The sequence below is a fragment of the Mustelus asterias genome, chromosome 9, assembly GCF_964213995.1.
Source record: "Mustelus asterias chromosome 9, sMusAst1.hap1.1, whole genome shotgun sequence".
Classification (NCBI taxonomy): domain Eukaryota; kingdom Metazoa; phylum Chordata; class Chondrichthyes; order Carcharhiniformes; family Triakidae; genus Mustelus; species Mustelus asterias.
In genome coordinates, this window is record NC_135809.1 from 94,087,547 (window position 1) to 94,107,512 (window position 19,966).

The 19,966-nt window shown below is 42.7% G+C and overlaps 1 protein-coding gene across 1 annotated transcript in view; it reads right to left on the reverse strand.

Annotated features, from left to right (window-relative positions):
* syt7b (synaptotagmin VIIb) overlaps positions 1-19,966 on the reverse strand; it is a 365,243-nt gene that overhangs the window by 198,965 nt on the left and 146,312 nt on the right. The window contains exons 3-4 of the mRNA XM_078221264.1: positions 2,673-2,804; positions 1,981-2,184 (exon numbers count right to left, since the gene is read on the reverse strand). Coding sequence (XP_078077390.1) covers positions 1,981-2,184; positions 2,673-2,804 — 336 coding nt within the window. The remainder of the gene's footprint in view (positions 1-1,980; positions 2,185-2,672; positions 2,805-19,966) is intronic.

Consider the following 19,966-nt stretch of genomic DNA (forward strand, 5'->3'; position numbering starts at 1 on the left):
GAATCAATTGACAATAAGCTTACTAAAAAGTTTGGTTTAATGTGTGAAATATTAAATGCAGCTAATTTATGTCATAGGAATTGGTTGTATTCTGTAATTATTAAATATACGGAATCCAGGTGCACTTTTGGGATTAGTCCTCCAGGAGTTTAGCAAAGAGGCTGGAAAACCACCTGAGACTTTGATATACAAGGTCCCTGCTGGGTTACTGTTCTGTGCAGGAATTAAATTTTCCAACTCTGATTGAACAGATTCAGCAATATTCCTTTACACGCCCTAAAGATATTGCAGAATGTGTTTCAGCCAATTCACCCAGTGGGGGGTGTGCAGATTCAGTTTGTGTGTTGTGGCTACTTTGCAGGGGTGGGGTGGGGTGGGGAGAGAGGGAGATTTTCAGGCTCCCACTGGACAGAAATCGGATCGGAAAACAGTAGGCTATGACTTCCCCTACGGATGGTGGGTGGAGCTTGCGCCAAAGTTAGGAAGTAGAGGTCATTCTAATATGGAAACTAAGGCTCTATGCCTTAAATACAACCCCGATTTTAGGGCAGGTCTTTGCCATCATATGTGGAGTAGCTAACAAAAATTAAATCAATGCTAGTATTTTAAAAATGAGTAACTAATAGGCAGAGATTATTGCCTTCTTAACAGGAAGCTAGTATTTGATGGGTTTCTTTGGCAACAAGATTCAGATATGTTCAAAGATGAAAAAAGTCTAATAAACCCAGGCTTCCACCCAATCTCCGAGCCTCCAGAAAACACAGCTGCGCTTCAACTTTCCCACAGAAACAATTGCCTGGGATTACCAAGACAGCCATTCCTAAATGGGGATCAGGAAAAATGGACACATCCCACAAACTAATATGGGCAAATGTACATCCCTACATGGAATTTAAAAAAACAACACAAACACTATTCAGCCACAGGTACTAGCCATTATTGCAGAGTAATATTTAACAAGTCATTAAGGATATGTTACCTCACTAAATTTTTGTGGGAATCACAAGGACTTGGCTTGTGCATAAAATGTTGTAATTCCCTCTAAATGGGTAATCTACTTTTAATTTAACAGAGAAAAGCATCTGAACCCACAAGGACCCAAAATTGGTTCACATCGCTTTTCTCAACTTGGTTTGGCGCCTCTTTCTTGTAAACATTTACTGCAAATTAAAGATACAAGTAGCATTTAATTTTCATTTATCTCCAAGTGTCAGCTGCTGAGCATTTGACTGAAATGCTGGTTCAAAATGTTCCATGACCTAACTTAGTTTGGTTGAGTTCTCCATTCTGTTTCTTATATGGACCATTTTGCAAAACCAAAGACATTGTTCGAAATGTTTTAAATTAATGTGAGAATGGATGTTCTAGATGAAAAATAAAGCAACAGCCCTGTTTAAAGCCATTGTTTCACTGATTATAATGAGCAAATGCTTTCATGGAGGGTACTGCCAATGAAAGAATAGTACCAGGAAAAAGAACAATACCAACTTCCATCAGCCAAATGTGAGACTTCATGCTTGTCAATTTATTACAATCTAGTCAGAAAGTCTGGACAAACCTTTTGGTTTGCCAGTTTGCGGCTTATCACTTTGGGAAAGACCATTTGTCTCCAACATAGTGACTCCGGTAAGTTATAGGGAGAGAGCAGATCCTGAAATCTGCAATGAACACCCAGCATTTATTACTCCCACAGCAAGCTAAATGAAATGTTAGTGAGACATTTCAGTGGTGCTGTGAATGATATGTCAAATTAATTGTGATGGTGAGTCAATGCGTAAATCACGCTTTATAAAATATAAATGTTCTTAAAATCTACACATGTGAAAATGTGATGGACAAATGATGTGATCCAGAGCTGCAGAGGAGCCACGAAGTGAAGACATGTTATAAGTTGCCTGCAAAAATCATTTTAAAATCAAAAGATTGGTTTCTCCAGCCAGCACAGTCTCAGTAAGTATGTAACTACCCATTTAAACTCACTTAGCTTGGTTGAGCTTGCCCGATGCTAGGAGAGTCTGGACTGTATGCCAGCGCCCACCTTTCCCAACCTTGCCATTGGCAGCTTCACCCCGATTATTGTTGGAAGATCCGCTGCTCTTCATGCTGTTGCTGCGGGTTTGCTTCTCGGCCGTGCGTGTTTCTTTATCAGCTACTGCAGCTTTGTTACCGGACATGAGAGAGCCACTAATACGGACAGGAAGCAGAGTGGACAGAGAATGAGTCAGCCCTAATTGAAGATTGGAGTAAAGTAGTTATGCTGCTACAGCGCGACAGTGCACACCTAAAGAACCCTTTCTTCCAAAGCTCAAAAAAAAAACAGCAAAAGGAGATTAAGCAGTCAGAAAAATTCTGTCAAAATCCATATTACAAGATCAGACAACCATTTCGTAAAGTTAGTTCTGCTACACGGTGTTGCGGAGGGAATGCTTGTACAGGCCTCAACGAGCAACTCTCTGCTATTCCACACATGAGGATCAAATGAGGAAGGATTTTCAGCTGTGAACGTCAAGCAAGGTATAGAAGGGTTGTTCATCTCCATGGGGTCAAGCTGTTCATGGGGTTGCAGAGGGATTGGGAGTGGGTGTGAGTGGATGATTGGTTGGATGGGTAGGAAACAGAGGAGGGAAGCATTTTACATACTATAGACAACCAAATCATCGAAAGAAACTCACTTGAGTGAAAGTCGTGGGTCACCATAAGGTGCATAAGGCGAAATGTTTAGAATGAACTCCTTTGGAGGGTAGGAACTCCATTTCTTTTGCACTGTGCTGTCATTGTTATTCCAAAAGTCTTTGTCAAGATCACTAGAGCAGCAGAGAGAGAAGAAAAGAGGGAAACACAACAGAAGCTGAAATATGAAAAAATGACTGTTAAATTTTGGAGTTTATTTTTCTTATCACTGTAGGCGAATAGCAGGCCGGGTGGTGATAAAATTCACCTTCAGATCGAGCATCATTAAGCATCTGAATTCAATGGGGATCAACAGTCTAGCAGTGTTAATTTCCAAATCTTTGGGAAACTTAAAGGCATAATTTTTCTCTAAAAGCTTGGTTTAAAGAAAATAAATTGGCTTAAAGAAAAGACCACATGCATCAGTGGACTTAAGGACATTAGCATTCTGCTAAGTGAGAGATACTGCAAGGAGAAAAAAAGCTAGAATATGTTAGTCAGGAGCAAGTCAAGTTAGGCTCAATAAAAATGGCTTCCTTTGATGACTCTTTTGCAAAGCTCACAGTAATTGAACTAAAATTAATACTGATTTAGGACATGATGGGACTGAAGTACTTTGAATACATTATGAACACATACTCCTACATACACACTGAATGGGGCTCTGTTTTCTTAAAACATAGCTGGTTTAGCAGATTCTGAGACCCTTCTGCAACTGTGCTTATAAACACCACTTCTGCTGATCTTTCTTTCACAGAACATGATTTATATTTTAAATACAGCATTTGATTGATAAGTCGAGCAGTGATGTATAACTTACAGCAGAAACTTACATCAGGTCTCACTGACCATCTATATACCTTGAACTGTCTAATTAATCGCACATGATATAAAGTGACTGGATTAAAAAGAAAGTAATCCATGTACTTGAATGAGGGGGGGGGGGGGGAGAGATGTCATCAAACAAGTGTAGGTAGACAGCAGTGTACTTTACCAAATCTCTAAAAGGTGCAGTGAGCTGTAATAGACGTTTCTGTGAATCAGGTAAAGCTAGTTACAGGAATCATTCCACTCTGAGAAATGCTGTTTAAATTCATTTACTTAAGATCATAATATTCTAAATAAATCATTCCAAGATACCATATTGAATTTTATCTTGTAACAAAACAATTATATTTCTGAAATGTACCAACTAATCTTAATCCTTCTCGGTACTACAGAAAAATTTATTTATGGTGTTTTGAAAATATCTAGAATTTGTTTCTCCAAAGCATTTTTGGCTTGTGATTGTCACCCCATTTAGTCCTCTGGCAACTTTAAGAACACTGAAGTTGAGACAACTATTAGACCCTGAGACAGACTGGGTAAAGTTTTGGAAAATAATCTTCACTGTAGTTTACTGAGACCAGCTAACAATAACAACATAGAAATCATAGAAATCATAGAAACCCTACAGTGCAGAAGGAGGCCATTCGGCCCATCGAGTCTGCACCGACCACAATCCCACCCAGGCCCTACCCCCACACATTTACCCACTGATCCCTCTAACCTACGCATCCCAGGACTCTAAGGGGCAATTTCTTTTTTTAACCTGGCCAATCAACCTAACCCGCACATCTTTGGACTGTGGGAGGAAACCGGAGCACCCGGAGGAAACCCACGCAGACACGAGGAGAATGTGCAAACTCCACACAGACAGTGACCCGAGCCGGGAATCGAACCCGGGACCCTGGAGCTGTGAAGCAGCAGTGCTAACCACTGTGCTACCGTGCCGCCCATAAAGACGATGGATTGGATTTATTATTTGGGGTCGATTCCCCGCTATTAGGATCGAGTCACCCGGCACTATCTTTGTGGGATTGATCGACTAATGGTCAGAGTGGGGCAACTGTGATCCAATTAAGCATGAGCAGGCTCCCATCACTGGTGGACCAACAAGGGGCCCTCTGGCACTTAGAGAGCTGTAACCTGCTAATGGAGGTGAGGGACAAAGAGGGTGCCTCAGGATGGTGCGCCCGATCAGCACTATTAAAATTGTTGAATGGTCCAGCTGCCAGATCACCATTATGGAGGGAGTAATTAACTCTTCAAAGGACGAGCTGTGGATGTAGGGGAAAGGCGGAATGTTTTTTAAAAAAAGATAATTTGGGGCTATAGGCCAGCATCTGCTTGTTTTTCAGCCACTGTGGAGGGGTTTTTTTTTTGGGGGGGGGTGGTTGCTGTCTGACTAGCAACTGGAAAATTCCAGTAGGTGAGGGAGAGCAGGCTTTAAAAGCCCCTTAATGTGCTACCCACCTCTTGCGGAAGGTAGCTGTTGCGCTTCAGATGCGGTCACTTTGTAAATGGCTTGAGATAGGAAGGTGCGGCAAACCGGAATCCTGCTCTCCCAGGGTGACTGTTCTGCCAGCTTAGCTCTGGCCCTGTCCCCATCAGGCTTCAAACTCACTGACACCGGAAAACACAGCAACAACCTACCAGATTGAATGAATGCATTTACCTTTCTGCAAAGAAATGTTGCATTTACTATAGTGAGGAATGTCAGAGTGCAATGGATTTTTAAATCTTTTGACATTAAGTTTTAGGAAATCATCTATAAAAGTTTAAGTGCAAGGAAATCTCCATCTGTTCTATCTTATCAAGCAGTTCCACATCAAGAGTGAAACATGTTAGGAGCAACATACCCACGTCCATGACACTGCCTATGGAATGCACCAAGTTAAGGTACAGCAGAGTAAATCTCCCTCTGCAGTGTGTTATCAAGAACATTATAGCAGGCAAATATAATATTCACTCAGAGTAAAGATCCACTGGTCCTGTCCCATGAAACAACTCCAGGTCAGGTATAACATTGGATTAAAAGCAGTGTAAATGTCAATGCATGACTTGATAGGGTGTAGAACGGTTTTAAATTCTCGGGTATTAGAAGAAAGTTCTACAGGTGCCGCGGTTTCAACCAAACCAATCCTTGGATTGAGAGTGAATAGAACAAGGAAAATTTAAAATACTAAGGCAGAGGGAGGAACAATTCTTAAATGTATTGAGGGTGTAATGATAAGTACCGTGATGAAACAAAAATATTCTGATTAAGAAAGTTCAAGGGGTGAAACTGAGATGTACATCAGAGCAGATAGGAGGAGTGTTTAGGAGAAGAACAATGGGGTAAAAGAAATGAAAGAACATAAGAACAGCAATATGCCATTTAGCATCTTGAGCCTAACCCATCAGTCAATGAGATCATGGCTTATCTGTGATCTAACTCAATATTCCTTTGCCCCATATCCCTTAAACGATTTGGATAACAAAAGATTTAAAAATTACTATTGATCTAACATCAGTTACCGCTTTTGGAGGGGAGTTACAAACCCCTATCACCTAGCATGTAGAACAGTTTCCTAATTTCACTTCCGAAAAGTCTGGCTTTAGTCTGTCCCTTCTGGTATTTAACTGCCCAGCCACTGAAAATAGTTTTTCACCATCTACCCTGTCTATTCTCCTCAGTATCTTCAAAACTGTGATGAAAACACTGCAAAACCGTCTAAATTCTAAGGACTACTCCCTTGCTCATAATTCAACCTTTGGAGCCCAGGTATCATTCTGGTAAGTTGACTTTGCACTTTCTCCAAGGCCAAGTTTTGTGGTGCCAGGAACTGCTGACCTAAAGGATGATTTTAGACCATAAAACCATAAGGCGTAAGAGCAGAAGTAGGCCACTCAGTCCATCAAGTCTGCTCCACCATTCAATGAGCTCACGACTGATCTGATATGATAATCCTCAACCCCAATTTCTTCCCATATCCCCATAACCCTTGATTCCCTTACGGATTAAAAATCTATCTCAGCCTTGAACATACTTAATGACCCAGCCTCTATAGCCCTCTGCAGTAAAGAATTCCATAGATTCACTACCCCTTGAGAGAAGAAATTTCTTCTCATCTCTATCTCAAATGTGCGACCCCTTACTCTAAGATTGTACCCTCTGGTCCTAGACTCTCCCACATGGGGAAGCAACCTCACAGCATCTACCCTGTCAAGCCCCCTAAGAATCCTATGCATCTCAGTAAGGTTGTCTCTCATTCTTCTAAAGTCCAAAAAGTACAAACCCAACCAACTCAGCCTCACCTCATTAAAAAGATCCCTCCATACCTGGGATCAACCTTCTCTGGACTGCCTCCAATCCCAGTATACTTTTCCTTAGATAAGGGATCCGTTTGTATTCTAGTCCTCTAAATGTAAAAGCCAGCATTCCACTACATTTTGTTATTTCTGTATCTGTTCATTACATTTTAATGATGCGTATCTGGATCCTTAAGTTTCTTTGGACTTTCATTGGTTCTATGTTTACACCATTTAGGAATTGCCAAATTCTATTCTTTTAAGGTCCAAAGTGGATGACCTACATTTGCCCAAATGAAAATTACTTTGCTCATTCATTTAGTCTATTTTCTCTGTCATTGTATGCTTCCAATGCTATTCATGTCATCAGAGCATTTGGACATGTGGCTTTCTATCTCTTCATCAAAGTTGTTAATAAATACACTGAAGAGTTGAGGCCTCAAGAGAGATCCTTGTGGAATACCACTAGTCACATCCTACCCATTATCCCTACTCTGACGTGTGCTGTGATTTCCTGTCTGAGTCAATAATTTGGCTTCAATTCCACAGGCTCCAACTTCAGCCAACTTTTTCTTATCAAAGACCTTCTGGAAGACCATAGAAATAACATTCATTGACATCCTCTGCCCACCAGTTCATTCTGCTTTTCATGTCCAATACTTTACAAGTCTACACTGGCTCACTCTGATTAGCTGAAAGTTTTTACAGTGTTTAGTTACCCCCATTCCTAATTATAGACTCTGGGTGAATTTTCCATTATATGCAGAGTGCTGGCTGAGGCGAGGAAACTGGTGTGCTGCTTGCAGGCTGCACAGCTGGCCTCCCAAGCCACAGTTTGCAACAAAGAGTACAGAAGAAATCTCCTGGCGTGGCCCACACCATCACGCTGGCAGAGCGGGTGTCCCGATCTGCAATTTAAACAATTACATTGCCCATTCCCCCCTCCACCACCAACACGAAGAAGGGCAACCAAAGGATAAGGGGAACCCCACCCCAATGGAGCTTCCCAGAAGAGACACTTGGCACTTCCTCAGCAGGTTTCCTTTGCCTGCTACCCACTTTTGAAAAACAGTTGTCACATTGGCGGGGGGATGGGGTGGTGGGGAGGGGGGGGGCGGTGCTGCGATATGGCAGGATATTTATCAATATCAATATTTATTGAAATTGGGCTGCTGACCTTCCCGGGCAGGACCCTCAATATGGCACTGGTGAGGGACGGGAAGAATCCGAAAACAAGATCGCGCTGTTGGTGCTCACGTCAAATGTGGGCACAAAATTGCAGCATCTAGCAATTTACTGACAATGGATGCTAATATAATTGGTCTATAATTCCCAAATTTCCCTCTGTCACCTTTCTTAAGTAATGGAATAATAGGTGCAATTTTCCAATCTGAAATAAGTGTTCGTTAATCAAGAGATCTTTGGAAAATTGTAGTTAGGACATCTGCAATGTTCTCATCTACATCCCTGGCACGGTGGCACAGTGGTTAGCACTGTTGCTCACAATGCCCGGGACCCAGGTTCAATTCCAGCCTCTGGCCACTGTCTGTGCGGAGTTTGCACTTTGTCTGCGTGGGTTTCATGCGGGTGCTCTGGTTTCCTCCCACAGTCCAAAGATGTGTGGGTTAAGTTGATTGGCCATGCCATATTGACCCTAGTGTCGGGGGATTAGCAGGGTAAATGAAGATCACGGGAATAGGGCCTGGATGGGATTATGGTCAGTACAGATCAATGGGCCAAATGGCCTCCTTCTGAACTGTAGGGATTCTATGATACATCCTTTAAAACCCTGGAATGGAAACCATCTGTTCCTGGGAATTTGTCAAAGTGCCAATATTTTCTTTACATTAATTTGAGTGAGTCCTTGTGCCTAATTCAATATTCATTTCCTTGGGATATCTGGCATGCTGACCCATTTCTCCACTGTTAATCTGAAGCAAACAATTATTTGGCATGTCCCTAATTTCCTTATTCGTTGTTATCAGTTTCAAGGGGTCCACACTGCTCCTGACCAAGCTCTTTTTCTTCACATAATTGTAAAAACTTGTGTGATTTAATAGTCCTTACAAGTTTTCTTTTGCTGTTCTCACTATCTGTTTTATCACCCTTTCCTGCTCATTCCATTCAGATCTATATACAGTTTCGTAAAAAACTTATGTCCCTGAGGATTTTGAAAGAGAGAAACCAAGTTCTCTGACTTTGAAGTAACCTGGCTGCAAAAAAGAAATTCCACCCATTCCTAGTCAAAACTGCCTTCCTCCACCTGCACAGAATCTGAGGGCCCAATTTTCCAGTCGTCCCCGTGGCAGGTGTAATGATAGATGGGAGCGGGGGGTGGCAAGACAACGTGGCAGGAGCTGAAAATCAGATCCTCATTGGCACAAAATGGTGGTGGGAACATGTGCTTTCTCCCATCATGTCAGGTCACCATTCCCACCAGAGGCCTGCATCAAACTGTTTTGCATCCCGTTAATGGATGCAGAAGACGACCCAACAGGAGCACCCCCCCTTCCCCCCTGCCAACCCCCCTGCCCAATCATCTGCACCAACCCCCCTGCCCAATCATCTGCACCGCCAGTGGGATTGCAAGCCGATCCAGAACACACCTGCCACAACCATGGCGTGCATATGTTGGGACTAACCTGGAAGAAGGCCTGGAGCAGCCTGTAGAGGTCAGTAGCTGAAGGCTTCCAGTCGACCATGGACCCTGGAACACTGCATGTGGTAGTGGGTGTGGAACATCAACTGCATGGAGCTTTCTCCAGCTCCCATTTGGTGTGAATGGTCATGGGGTGGAAGAGGGGAAACGGGTTCAGAGGGAGTAGTCCGTGATGTCAACCGATGACTCCTGTGGATGGGGGAGGAGGGGAGGGGCATGCTGAGCAAATTAACGGGAAGAGATGGTGTGCAGTGGCAGCCGGGTAGGGTTGGTGGATGAGGTTACAGCGATAATGTGTGAAGGGGCACTGATGATTATTAGAGGAGATATGGAAGAAGGCCCAGTTTCTGGGGTCAACTGAATGAGGGAAGGCAGATTTACTGTCACAGAATGGGTGGGATCTTTGGGAAGTTAGGGAACATGGACATTCATCTGCAGGATGGTGATGGAGCGGGTTGAAGTGCAACTGTGGGAAGTTCCCATGTTATACCTGTGGGTCAAAGGTTATGGAGGGTAGATTGTAGGTCACAGGAGAAAAGGGGTAAAGGTATTGGACAGCACATCGAAGGTTACATGAACCATGGCCACACGCAACAAGGAAGTTGGTTAAGATCTCGAGATGCTGCATGGGAGTTAGGTCAGTGGGGGTGGGTGGAGTGGCAGGTCAGCTCAACTGGACAACTGAAGGGGTTCCTCAGCCTCTATTAATTACAATGCCAGGGTGTTGGAACAGATGACCATTGAATGAAAAAGGCTCATGTGTGGGAGACTTCTTGTACATGACTCACAAGTACCCCACCCTGGGGTATTCCTATGAAGGTTGCTGGTTGGGGGGTGAGGTGCGGTGCGAGTGCTGTATATCAGCACAAGGACTGAGAGTTGTAAATATGCCACATCAGGCCACGTTAAAGTGCAAATGTACTCTACTAAAAATCTCTACAAAGGATCATAGTGAACCCCACCTCCCCCCGACCCACCCCTCAATCCCACCAACAGACTAGATGATCTGCAATGGAGCTATGACACATCACCCAATTACATTGATTAGCTCTTTTATGCATGGGCTGCACAGATTGTGCCCTTGCCACTGAGGCCCATGTTCTCTCTCCCATTCAGGGAGACGAGTGTCAGCAGTTTAGGATTATTTTAACTTGGTGGAGCAGATAAGGTCATTGATGCATTAGTCCTCTGGTGGAGGCCCTGGGCACTCACCACCCTGGAGACCTTTTCCCATGCAAGGTTGGCCTGGCGGCTCAGCCTTCTCCTTGCATCCTCACGGCACAGGAAGCCTGTCCTAGCCTCCATTGCATTGAGCAGCACATTGATGGAAGCATCACTGAAACTAGGGAATAGAGAGCTCCCTGTGATTGGCAGACCATCCTCCCCTACAACGTTGGGTAAGTTGATGTCTGGGTGTCTCAATATAGCATCTGGGTATGACTGTGGGGCACCTGCCATGCCATCCAGCCCACCCCATTGCGCAAAACGAGGGATATCCCCGACTGCATAATTAATTAGGCCAATATTGTGCAATTTAGCCCGAATTCCCAGTGACCTTCACAGTGGAGAACACTCCCGGTTCCCATCCCCACCACAGAGTTTAGACCTGGACCTGGAATGAAAAATTCCACCCACAAAATTTAATTGCACACAAGGTCATATGACCTGTTTGTGCCTGCACCAGCTCTGAATAAGCGAACAACTTAGTTCCAGTTCCCATAAGTTCAACATTTTTCATTTAATTTATCTACTCTTAAAAGAAACATGCATTTATCAATATTTCTGATGCCATTCTATGTCCTAACAAGTGCCTACATTCTCTAACCTCTGAATTTATCTTTTGGTGATCATAAATTTACTGACTCACATTCAGCGGCAACATTTGTTCCCAGTTTATCTGATCAAAAGCCTTGGTAAATTTGACACAGATATGGTAATAGGATGTATTGCCTGAACAATCTAATACTGAACAAAAAGCAACAAATGTCATTGAATAAGAAATTGGCTGGGCTCCAAACAGATTACATGGAATTCTGGTTCACTCGTGGTGGAAGTCTGAACCTATGGCTCCTCTTGACTGATTACGACTGCAACAACACATCAAGAGACTAAAAACGAATCTGTCTCATTATGATCTAACCCCATCTCACAGTCCCTATCAATGGGTGAAGAATCTCAATGTTGGTGAGCTTTGCTTCACTTTCATAGGCAGAGAGGATTTTGAAAGATCACAAAGCAACAATTGTGTTGGTCTATAAGGTCAAAATTGGCAGCAAGTACTAATGTATTGGTACTAATGTATTGGTACTCTATTTCTGCTATTTTGGACTTTTTTCTAACACTCCTATACAGTTAGCATATGTACTCATTGCAATCATTCACTAAGCACTAGTAAGTACCTGAATTAGGTTTTGAGAAGGCCAGTGAACCAACTCCTCATTCACATGCTCCAATACCAATGATCTGTAGTGTTGCAAGGCTAATGGATTCCCACACATGCACAAAGGGCTCTCAGGGCATTCCATCTATGAGACCCAAAGCCCTGGAAAAGTGTCAGAGGAGGATCCTACCTAGTTTAGAATAATTCAGTTTTAATGATAAACTCAAGAGAGCTGGGTCTTTTTACTCTTGATTTAAATATTTAAAATGAAGAAGGGACAACACATGGACAGGCTATTTAAGTTAGTTAAAACAGCGAGAATAAGGGAACATGTAAAGTAATTATGTAAGCACAGAAGTAGGTTAGGAGGTTTCCGTTTCCTCTGAGGATCAAATTAATTCATTATATTTGAGCATGATGAGGATTACTTTCCCAGGCACCCCCATTTCAGATAGGGAACTGGAAAAAACATAGTTAAATCCGCAGCATTTTGTAGCTTTGAAGGGATATTGTTTAAAAGGGGCTGAAATATTGGTAGACATATTTGACTCATATGGAAGTTAGAAATAGGGAATAGAGAACTTGGGAATTATGAGACATCGGCCAGAATTTTATCGCCCCGCCTGGCACGGGAATCGGAGTGGGTGAGGGCAGAACATGGAAAGGTCTGTTGACTTTGGATGGGATTTTACAGTTTCGGGACGAGCGAGGCTGTAAAATCCCGACCTATGATCTATTATTAAGTCAATAATACATGCTGAATGAAAAGAGTTGTTCTGGCAGGTCAACTGACCTTTTGCATTTTCTTATTATTTTAGAAAGAAATTTTAATCTAGTTCCCTGTCTATTTTAGACTATGCTATGTCAGTATTAATTTTGCCTCAAAATATTTGGTAAATAATTTACTTATGTACCACCATAACTTAGAACACAATCTATATTGTGTTTAAAAACAGTATAGTGTTAATTCTAAAGTAGATCCAACTTTGTAGTCATATGTGTAGATAGAGATTATGACGATTGCATTTACTTAATGTATTACTAATTCAGTTAGATATTACATAGCTGGTTATTACCAAACTGGCTTCCCTTCATAATCTTATAATCTACATCTCAGAGTACCTAAGGAAGTGATCCTAGAAATAATGAATGCATTGGTGGTCATCTTCCAATAGTCCATAGACTCTGGAACAGTTCCTACAGATTGGAGGGTAGCTAATGGTAAACTAACTATTTAAAAAGGGAGGTAGAGGGAAAACAGGGAACTAAAGACCAGGGAACTAAAGCTTGATGTCAATAGGGGGAAATTTTCTAGAATCTACTATAAAAGATTTAATAGCCGAGCACTTGGAAAACAGTGGCAGAATCGGACAGAATCAGCACGGATTTACAAAAGGGAAATCATGCTTGACAAATCTACTAGAATTCCTCGAGGATGTAACTAATAGACTTAATGAGGGGAGCCAGTGGGTGTGGTTTATTTGGACTTTCAGAAGACTTTCAACAAGGTCCCACAAAAGAGATTAATGTGTAAAAGTAAGGTGCATGGGATTTGGGGTAGTGTATTGAGATGGATAGAGAACTGGTTGGCGGACAGGAAACAAAAAGTAGAAATAAACAGGTCTTTTTCCAAATGGCAAGCAGTGACTACAGGAGTACTGCAGGGATCAGAACTATGACCCCAGCAATTCACAATGTATATTAGTGATTTAGATAAGGGAACTAAATATAATATCTCCAAATTTGCAGATGAAACAAAGTTGGATGGAAGGATGAGCTGTAAGGAAGATGCAGAGATCCTTCAGTGTGATTTGGGCAAATTGAATGAGTGGGCAAATACAGTATAATGTGGATAAATATGAGGTTATCAACTTTAGTAGCAAAAACAGAAGACAGATTATTATCTGAATCGCTAGAAATTGAGAGAGGGAAATATGCAATGAGACCTAAGTGTCCTTATACACTACTCGCTGAAAGTAAGCATACAGGTACAGCAGGTGGTAATGAAGGCAAATGGTACGTTGGCCTTCATAGTGAGAAGATTTGAGTACAGGAGCAGGGATGCCTTGCTGCAGTTATTCAGGGCCTTGGTGAGACCACATCTGAAATATTGTGTGCAGTTTTGGTCTCCTATCTGAGGAAAGATGTTCTTGTTATGCAAACAGTGCAGCAAAAGTTTACCAGACTGATTCTTGTGATGGTGGGACTGATGTATGAGGAGAGATGGAGTCGGTAAAGATTATATTCGCTGCAGTTTACAAGATTGAGTGGGGATTTCATAGAAGCCTATAAAAGTCTAACAGAGCCAGAAAGGATAAATGCAAGAAGGATGCCCCTGATGGCAGGGGAGTCCAGAACCAAAGGTCACAGTCTGAGGATACGGGTATACAGACCACTTAGGACTGAGATGAGGAGAAAATTTTTCACCTAGAGTGTGTTGAGTCTGTGGGATTCTCTACCACAGAAAGCAGTTGAGGCCAAAACATTGAGTCAATGACTCTATGGGACGAGCATGAAAATGGGAGAGTTTTAGATCAATTTTTTCAGTGAGTCCAAATGCTGAATCTTATGCACTTTGCGCATGAAAAGAATCCTGAAATCTAATTATTGCCAGCTGGGGAAGGGGATAGGGCTTAAATTGCCCAAAAGCCTGCTAACAGCAGCAGAGGGCACAATCGTGCATGTGCACGTCTCTGCTCTGAGAGCAGCAGAGACCTGTCAAAGAGCCAAGATAGATGAAGCTGGCCTTCATGGCCTAATCCCGGCAATCCACACCCCCCCCCCACCGGCTATCCCAGGACCCCGCGGGTGATCGTGAGCCCTCCCCAGCCTGGCCCGTTGATTATATGATTCTCGCCAGAAAGAACCTCTCCCGGTGAGGCCACACAGGCAAGTGAGCCCGGACGATACTGTCCCAGGCTCGCTAATTCCATTCATATTAACATTAAAATAAATTGAAATTATTTATTCAGCCTCGCACCGGAAATGGGCGAGAGACTGATTGTGCCGGATATCCGGTGCCGGTAAGATCACATCAGGTGCAAACCTGATTTCTCAGCTCTCTTGTGATCTTACCGGCTTACCTCGCCTATCGGCTGGTGGTGCGCAACGGTAGGACTGCCCCGCCCCCCCCCTCCCCCCATAACTCTATTGCATGTTTTCAAGAAGGAGATATAGCTCTTGGGATCTAAAGGGATCAAAGGACAATGGGGGCGGGGGGCGGGAAGCGGGAACAGGTTACTGAGCTGGTTGATCTGCCATGACCATAAATAAATGGTGGAGCAGACTCGAAGGAATGAAGTTCTGTCCTGCTTTCTTTGTTTCATCTGGCTATGTATAGATAAAGTATTAATTAACCATTTCATGCTCGATGCTGGACCTTTTGACATTATTTGTTTTCAAGTATGGTGTTGTATTATTTGCACTGCCCTCAAAATTCTGGAAACAATGGAATAGGAGTAGGAAACTCTTCTGTTCTCTGGCTCCCTTTCTAATTGAAGCTGGTTTGGAAGATTATGGGCAGGAACTCTACAATTTCCACCTTGCTCAGTAAAATTTTAACATGTGGCTTTCTATTCCATCACCTAAACAATTGATAAATATAATGAATAGTTGAAGCCCCAACACAATTCCTTGTGGGACATGACCAGTCACACTGTGCCAGTTAGAGTACTTTCCTGTTATCCCTATCCTCTATCTCCAGCTGTTCAGCCACTTTCTAACCAGGTCAAAAATTTCCTTTCAATTTCACAAACTTCAACATTAACTGACAATATCTTATGAGTGATTGTATCAAATGGCTTTTGGAAATGCAAATAATTATCACCCATAGACATTCCATTGTCCTCTACTGTACAAGTATTAATTAGGGATAAGTATAAATGCCAGTCTTGTCCACATCCGAAGAATCAGAATATATATTAAAACACACCTGCCCTCATCCAAATGGTGAGTAAAGCGTGATATCCTAACTTCAAATGGCAATCTTTTAATTACATACTCCAAGTGGTTGAGCCACTAGGTGTGTGAACAAGGGATCAGATACCCCAGCCTTTTAATGAAGGGTTTGCCTGCTCTTCCTGCAAACGTCAACTGACCTGCTGTTTCCCAGTATCGCTGTCATTTTCTTTTTACCTCCCTATAAAGGGACACTTTGATAAGTCATATTAACTTCCAGTCCGAGGTGGAGGTTGTCTGATCTTCTGTCTCAAGTTACTGGAGCAGCTACGTGAAGATGACTAAACAGTGACTTCAGCAAAGCTGGAGTCTAGACTAGAGAAGGCAGCTAGCAGAGGCTAAATCCACGAGTGAAAGAGAGGGTAAGACTGCAATTCATCTAGTTAACTATCACTGCCCTTTCCCCCCCCTTACATACCTGCCTGAAGGGAATTGGAACTTGCCTACAAGCAAACCTTACAGTCTCCAGTGGAGTTGCTCGGACTATTCCTGTGCTCTAATGTCTGTCACCATGATCAGCCTTAAAAACAAGGTGTCTTTTTACCTGAAAATGTTGTAAAATCTCAGCAGGTTTGACAGCATCTGTGGAGAGAGAATAGAGCCAACATTTCGAGTCTGGATGACCCTTCATCAGAGCTGGTCATCCAGACTTTAAACACTAGTTCTGTTCTCTCGCCATAGATGCTGTCAGACCTGCTGAGATTTTCCAGCATTTTCTGTTTTTGTTTCAGATTCCAGTGTCTTTTTACCTGACTGTTAATACCTTCCAATTTCTTTTGACATCCCAATTACCTCTATTGCCCATGCAAAGTGCAGGATTGCACTGATTTGCAAATGGGTGCTACCATATCTTATTGTGACAAAAAATAAATATTACTTTTGCCATCACACTGACAGGCCCTTTGAAATATTCTTGCAGACATGTAGAGTGCCGTGGAACATTGGTTGAGGACTCCTGCCTTACAATCCCTGCTATTCCCTTTTCGGCCAGGCCACCTTAGATTCCTGCTAATGCCAACTTCTGCCACTGCGACATATACCACGGAAATTACTGCATCAAGAACACCAATAAACCTTTCATCCATTGATTCAACAACATTAATTTTGAAGAGACAGTTGAATGGTGGCAATGTAGTTTCTGAATGGTTGTGTAATTACACTGTGGATTTTCTGTCCCACTTTTGGCAGGCAGGAATGTCAGCGGGGGCAGAGAATGGAGGGGGGAGTCCCAAAGTGGCTTTCATGCTGCTGGGATTTCCCTGCTCGATTGTCCCCGCCTATGACACAATGAGGTTCTTTCTGCCGTGGGGGGCGGGAGCTGCATTACGATATACATAGTGGGCTTCCCCATGTTATTGTCCCTCCCACATAGGGATTTCCCCCCAGCGGGCTTTACAATGGGTTTTGTAAACTATGGGTGCACGGGTAAGTACAGTCTTGTGGGGCGGAGGGGAAAGAGTGGAGAATGGAGAGAAGATCATGCCTGGGCATGGGAACCGCCCCTGGCACTTCTCCGGCGGGAGGGGGGGGCAGTGTCAGAGGAAAGTGTTCAGGCAGTGCGCTACTTGGAGAGCTCACTGTGTTGGTGGGAGTGGGGAGCCCCTGTGTGCATGAGACTGAGGTCTCCATGTCCATGGGGGGAGGTGGGGGTCACTCAGTTGTGGGATCACATCTGGCATTTTGTAACTGTGTTTCAAAATATATGGCATAAAAAGCCAACAGTGGAGCTGGTGGGCAGCACACCACATTTTCTGCCTGAGTTGAGGCCTAGTTAAAAAACAGAAAATTCTGCCCAGTGTCTATGAAAGTATATCATGCAGCTCTTTAAATGTGTGTTTCAGCATACTAAATAACAGGATGATTCCACTCGCATAGCACATTGGCCCAAATGTATTCAGATCATTCCATCAAACCTCCACTGTATTGCCAGCAGATGGCTGGAACCTATCCCAAGAGCAGGTGGGGCATAGTGTTCAAAGATGTGCACGTTAGGTGGATTGGTCATGCTAAATTGGCCCTAAGTATCCAAAGATGTGTTGATTCAATTAGCCATGGTAGATATGTGGGGCTACGGGGAGAGGATGGGGGAAGAGAGCTTGGGCAAGACCATCTGTCAGAGAGTTGGTGCAGATCCGATGGGCTGAATGGCCTCCTTCTGAACTGTAAGGATTCTATGATTCCATATGATTTTAGCATACATGAGGCTGGTACACCAGGACAGTCCAAGTAGTATGGGGACAGGAGAATGATCCATGGGCTTGGACACTTGAAGGTAGCTGTATTTTTTTAAAAAACCTTCTTAATTGGACTTTGTTATCCAGTAACAGCATTTCTACATCTGCAGATGCTTCCTCATACTGCCTAAAAGCCACTCAAGTCTTTGATGAACATTGGTGCAGTCAGCAGCAGGAGTGGGTGACATTTAGGGGACCATAATCCAAATCCTTAAGATACAACATAATGATTTACTCTGCCATCATGTTCATCCTGTACATGATTAAAATGAGGCTGATGATAATGTACAAAGACTACTTTGCAGAAGGAGCTTTAACCTGCATTTAACCCAACGGATTCCACCTGGGAGTGATTGATGGTAGGGTGCACACAGGATCTTTACTCTGCATCTAAACCATACTGACAATTTCACCTCTATATAACCTTTATTGTAAATGTCCTGTGAGGCCAGAGTATTGTCACTGGGTGCAAAATATCATATTTTTCATTCTCTGGCACTGACATCCATCTTCATTTTAAATATTTATGAGAGATTTCATGAAATACTAAATAAACAATTCACAAAAATGCACTAGCAATAAGTAAAGGAGAACTCCTTGGAATTCAATTTAATTCAAAATATAATTCTACTTTTGAGACCTCTTGAAATAATTCTGCCAAGTATATGTTTTAAAAATTTACATCTTAGGAGTCTATGGGAATTTTACCGGCACGCCCGCCCAGAATCGGGGAGGGGGCAAGGCTCGCAGAATGGAATTCTCTGTTGGCCTCAGGTGGGATTTTACGAGCCTCGCCCGAGCGAGGTCATAAAATACCGGCCGTATGTTTGATTAGTAGTTAGGAATTGCCTTTAATACCATTGTTTTTTGCAAGAGGTGAATTATGAAACATTTTCTTAAGTATTGAAATCCAAATTGTTAACAAAAATGTTTGCCAATCAATCATTTCAATGGTAATTTTTTTTTACATGGATTGAAACTGTTCTTGCCTATAGTTTCAGGAGGAGAGTGTTGATGACCTTCTGCCATTGCTCTAACTTCAAACAGGAGAAATCATCAATGGTAGACAAATTTAAAACAGATGGAGAATTTCATCAAATTGCAGAATGTGACTTTGGTATTGTGATTTTTGCTAATTAACAATTAACTAACAAATATTCCTGCCATCTTCAAAGAGTTAACATCTACTCCACAAAATGACCTTGAGTCGCTGCTGCAGTTGGTGCATAAATCATTGGCATTATCATCTTTAAGTGCTTTTGGCATGAGTCTGACAACCTCAATTCAATTTCCTAATGGCCATGAACCCACAGCACAGAACTGCTCCTAATTGGCACTAAATTGACCATCTGTGTGAGGCCACAGGATGCCTAGCATGGGACATGGAAAATATTACTATGGTACAAAACCGGGCATTATTCCGAGGCTGGGCCTGAGGCACCTCGTTGAGAATTTATACTCTGCATCTGACCATGCTATGCCTGACCAATGTGCCTGAAAGGAACAATGCTTTATTTCCCAGCGCAAACATCAATCAGCTTGATGAGCGCAAAAGGTTCACAGAGAACTAGTCAGAGAATTGGGAGGTGCAACTGTAAAGAAAACAATTTATAAATAATTTTACTGGAAAAGGCAGATTTCACATGACAGTGCAATGTACACTCGGGCCAGGAGTTACCACTACAGGCTGAGTTATGAATTGCTATATTAATCTGACTGAGGAAAAGTAATGGGGAGTGGGACGAAAAAGAAACTAAGCAAATTGAAGTGTGGAACGAGAGCACTTTGAATGGCCCTGGCAGGTTTTTGGAAAATCTAGGTAGATGTGACAACTTGATCAGGGTGGCTGTGATGTCATTATAGCATTTCCACCTAGACTGGTGATGCATAGAATTATAGAGCACATGGGGCCAGCATCTAGATTGCAACTCCATCGAGGGCTACAAACATAAT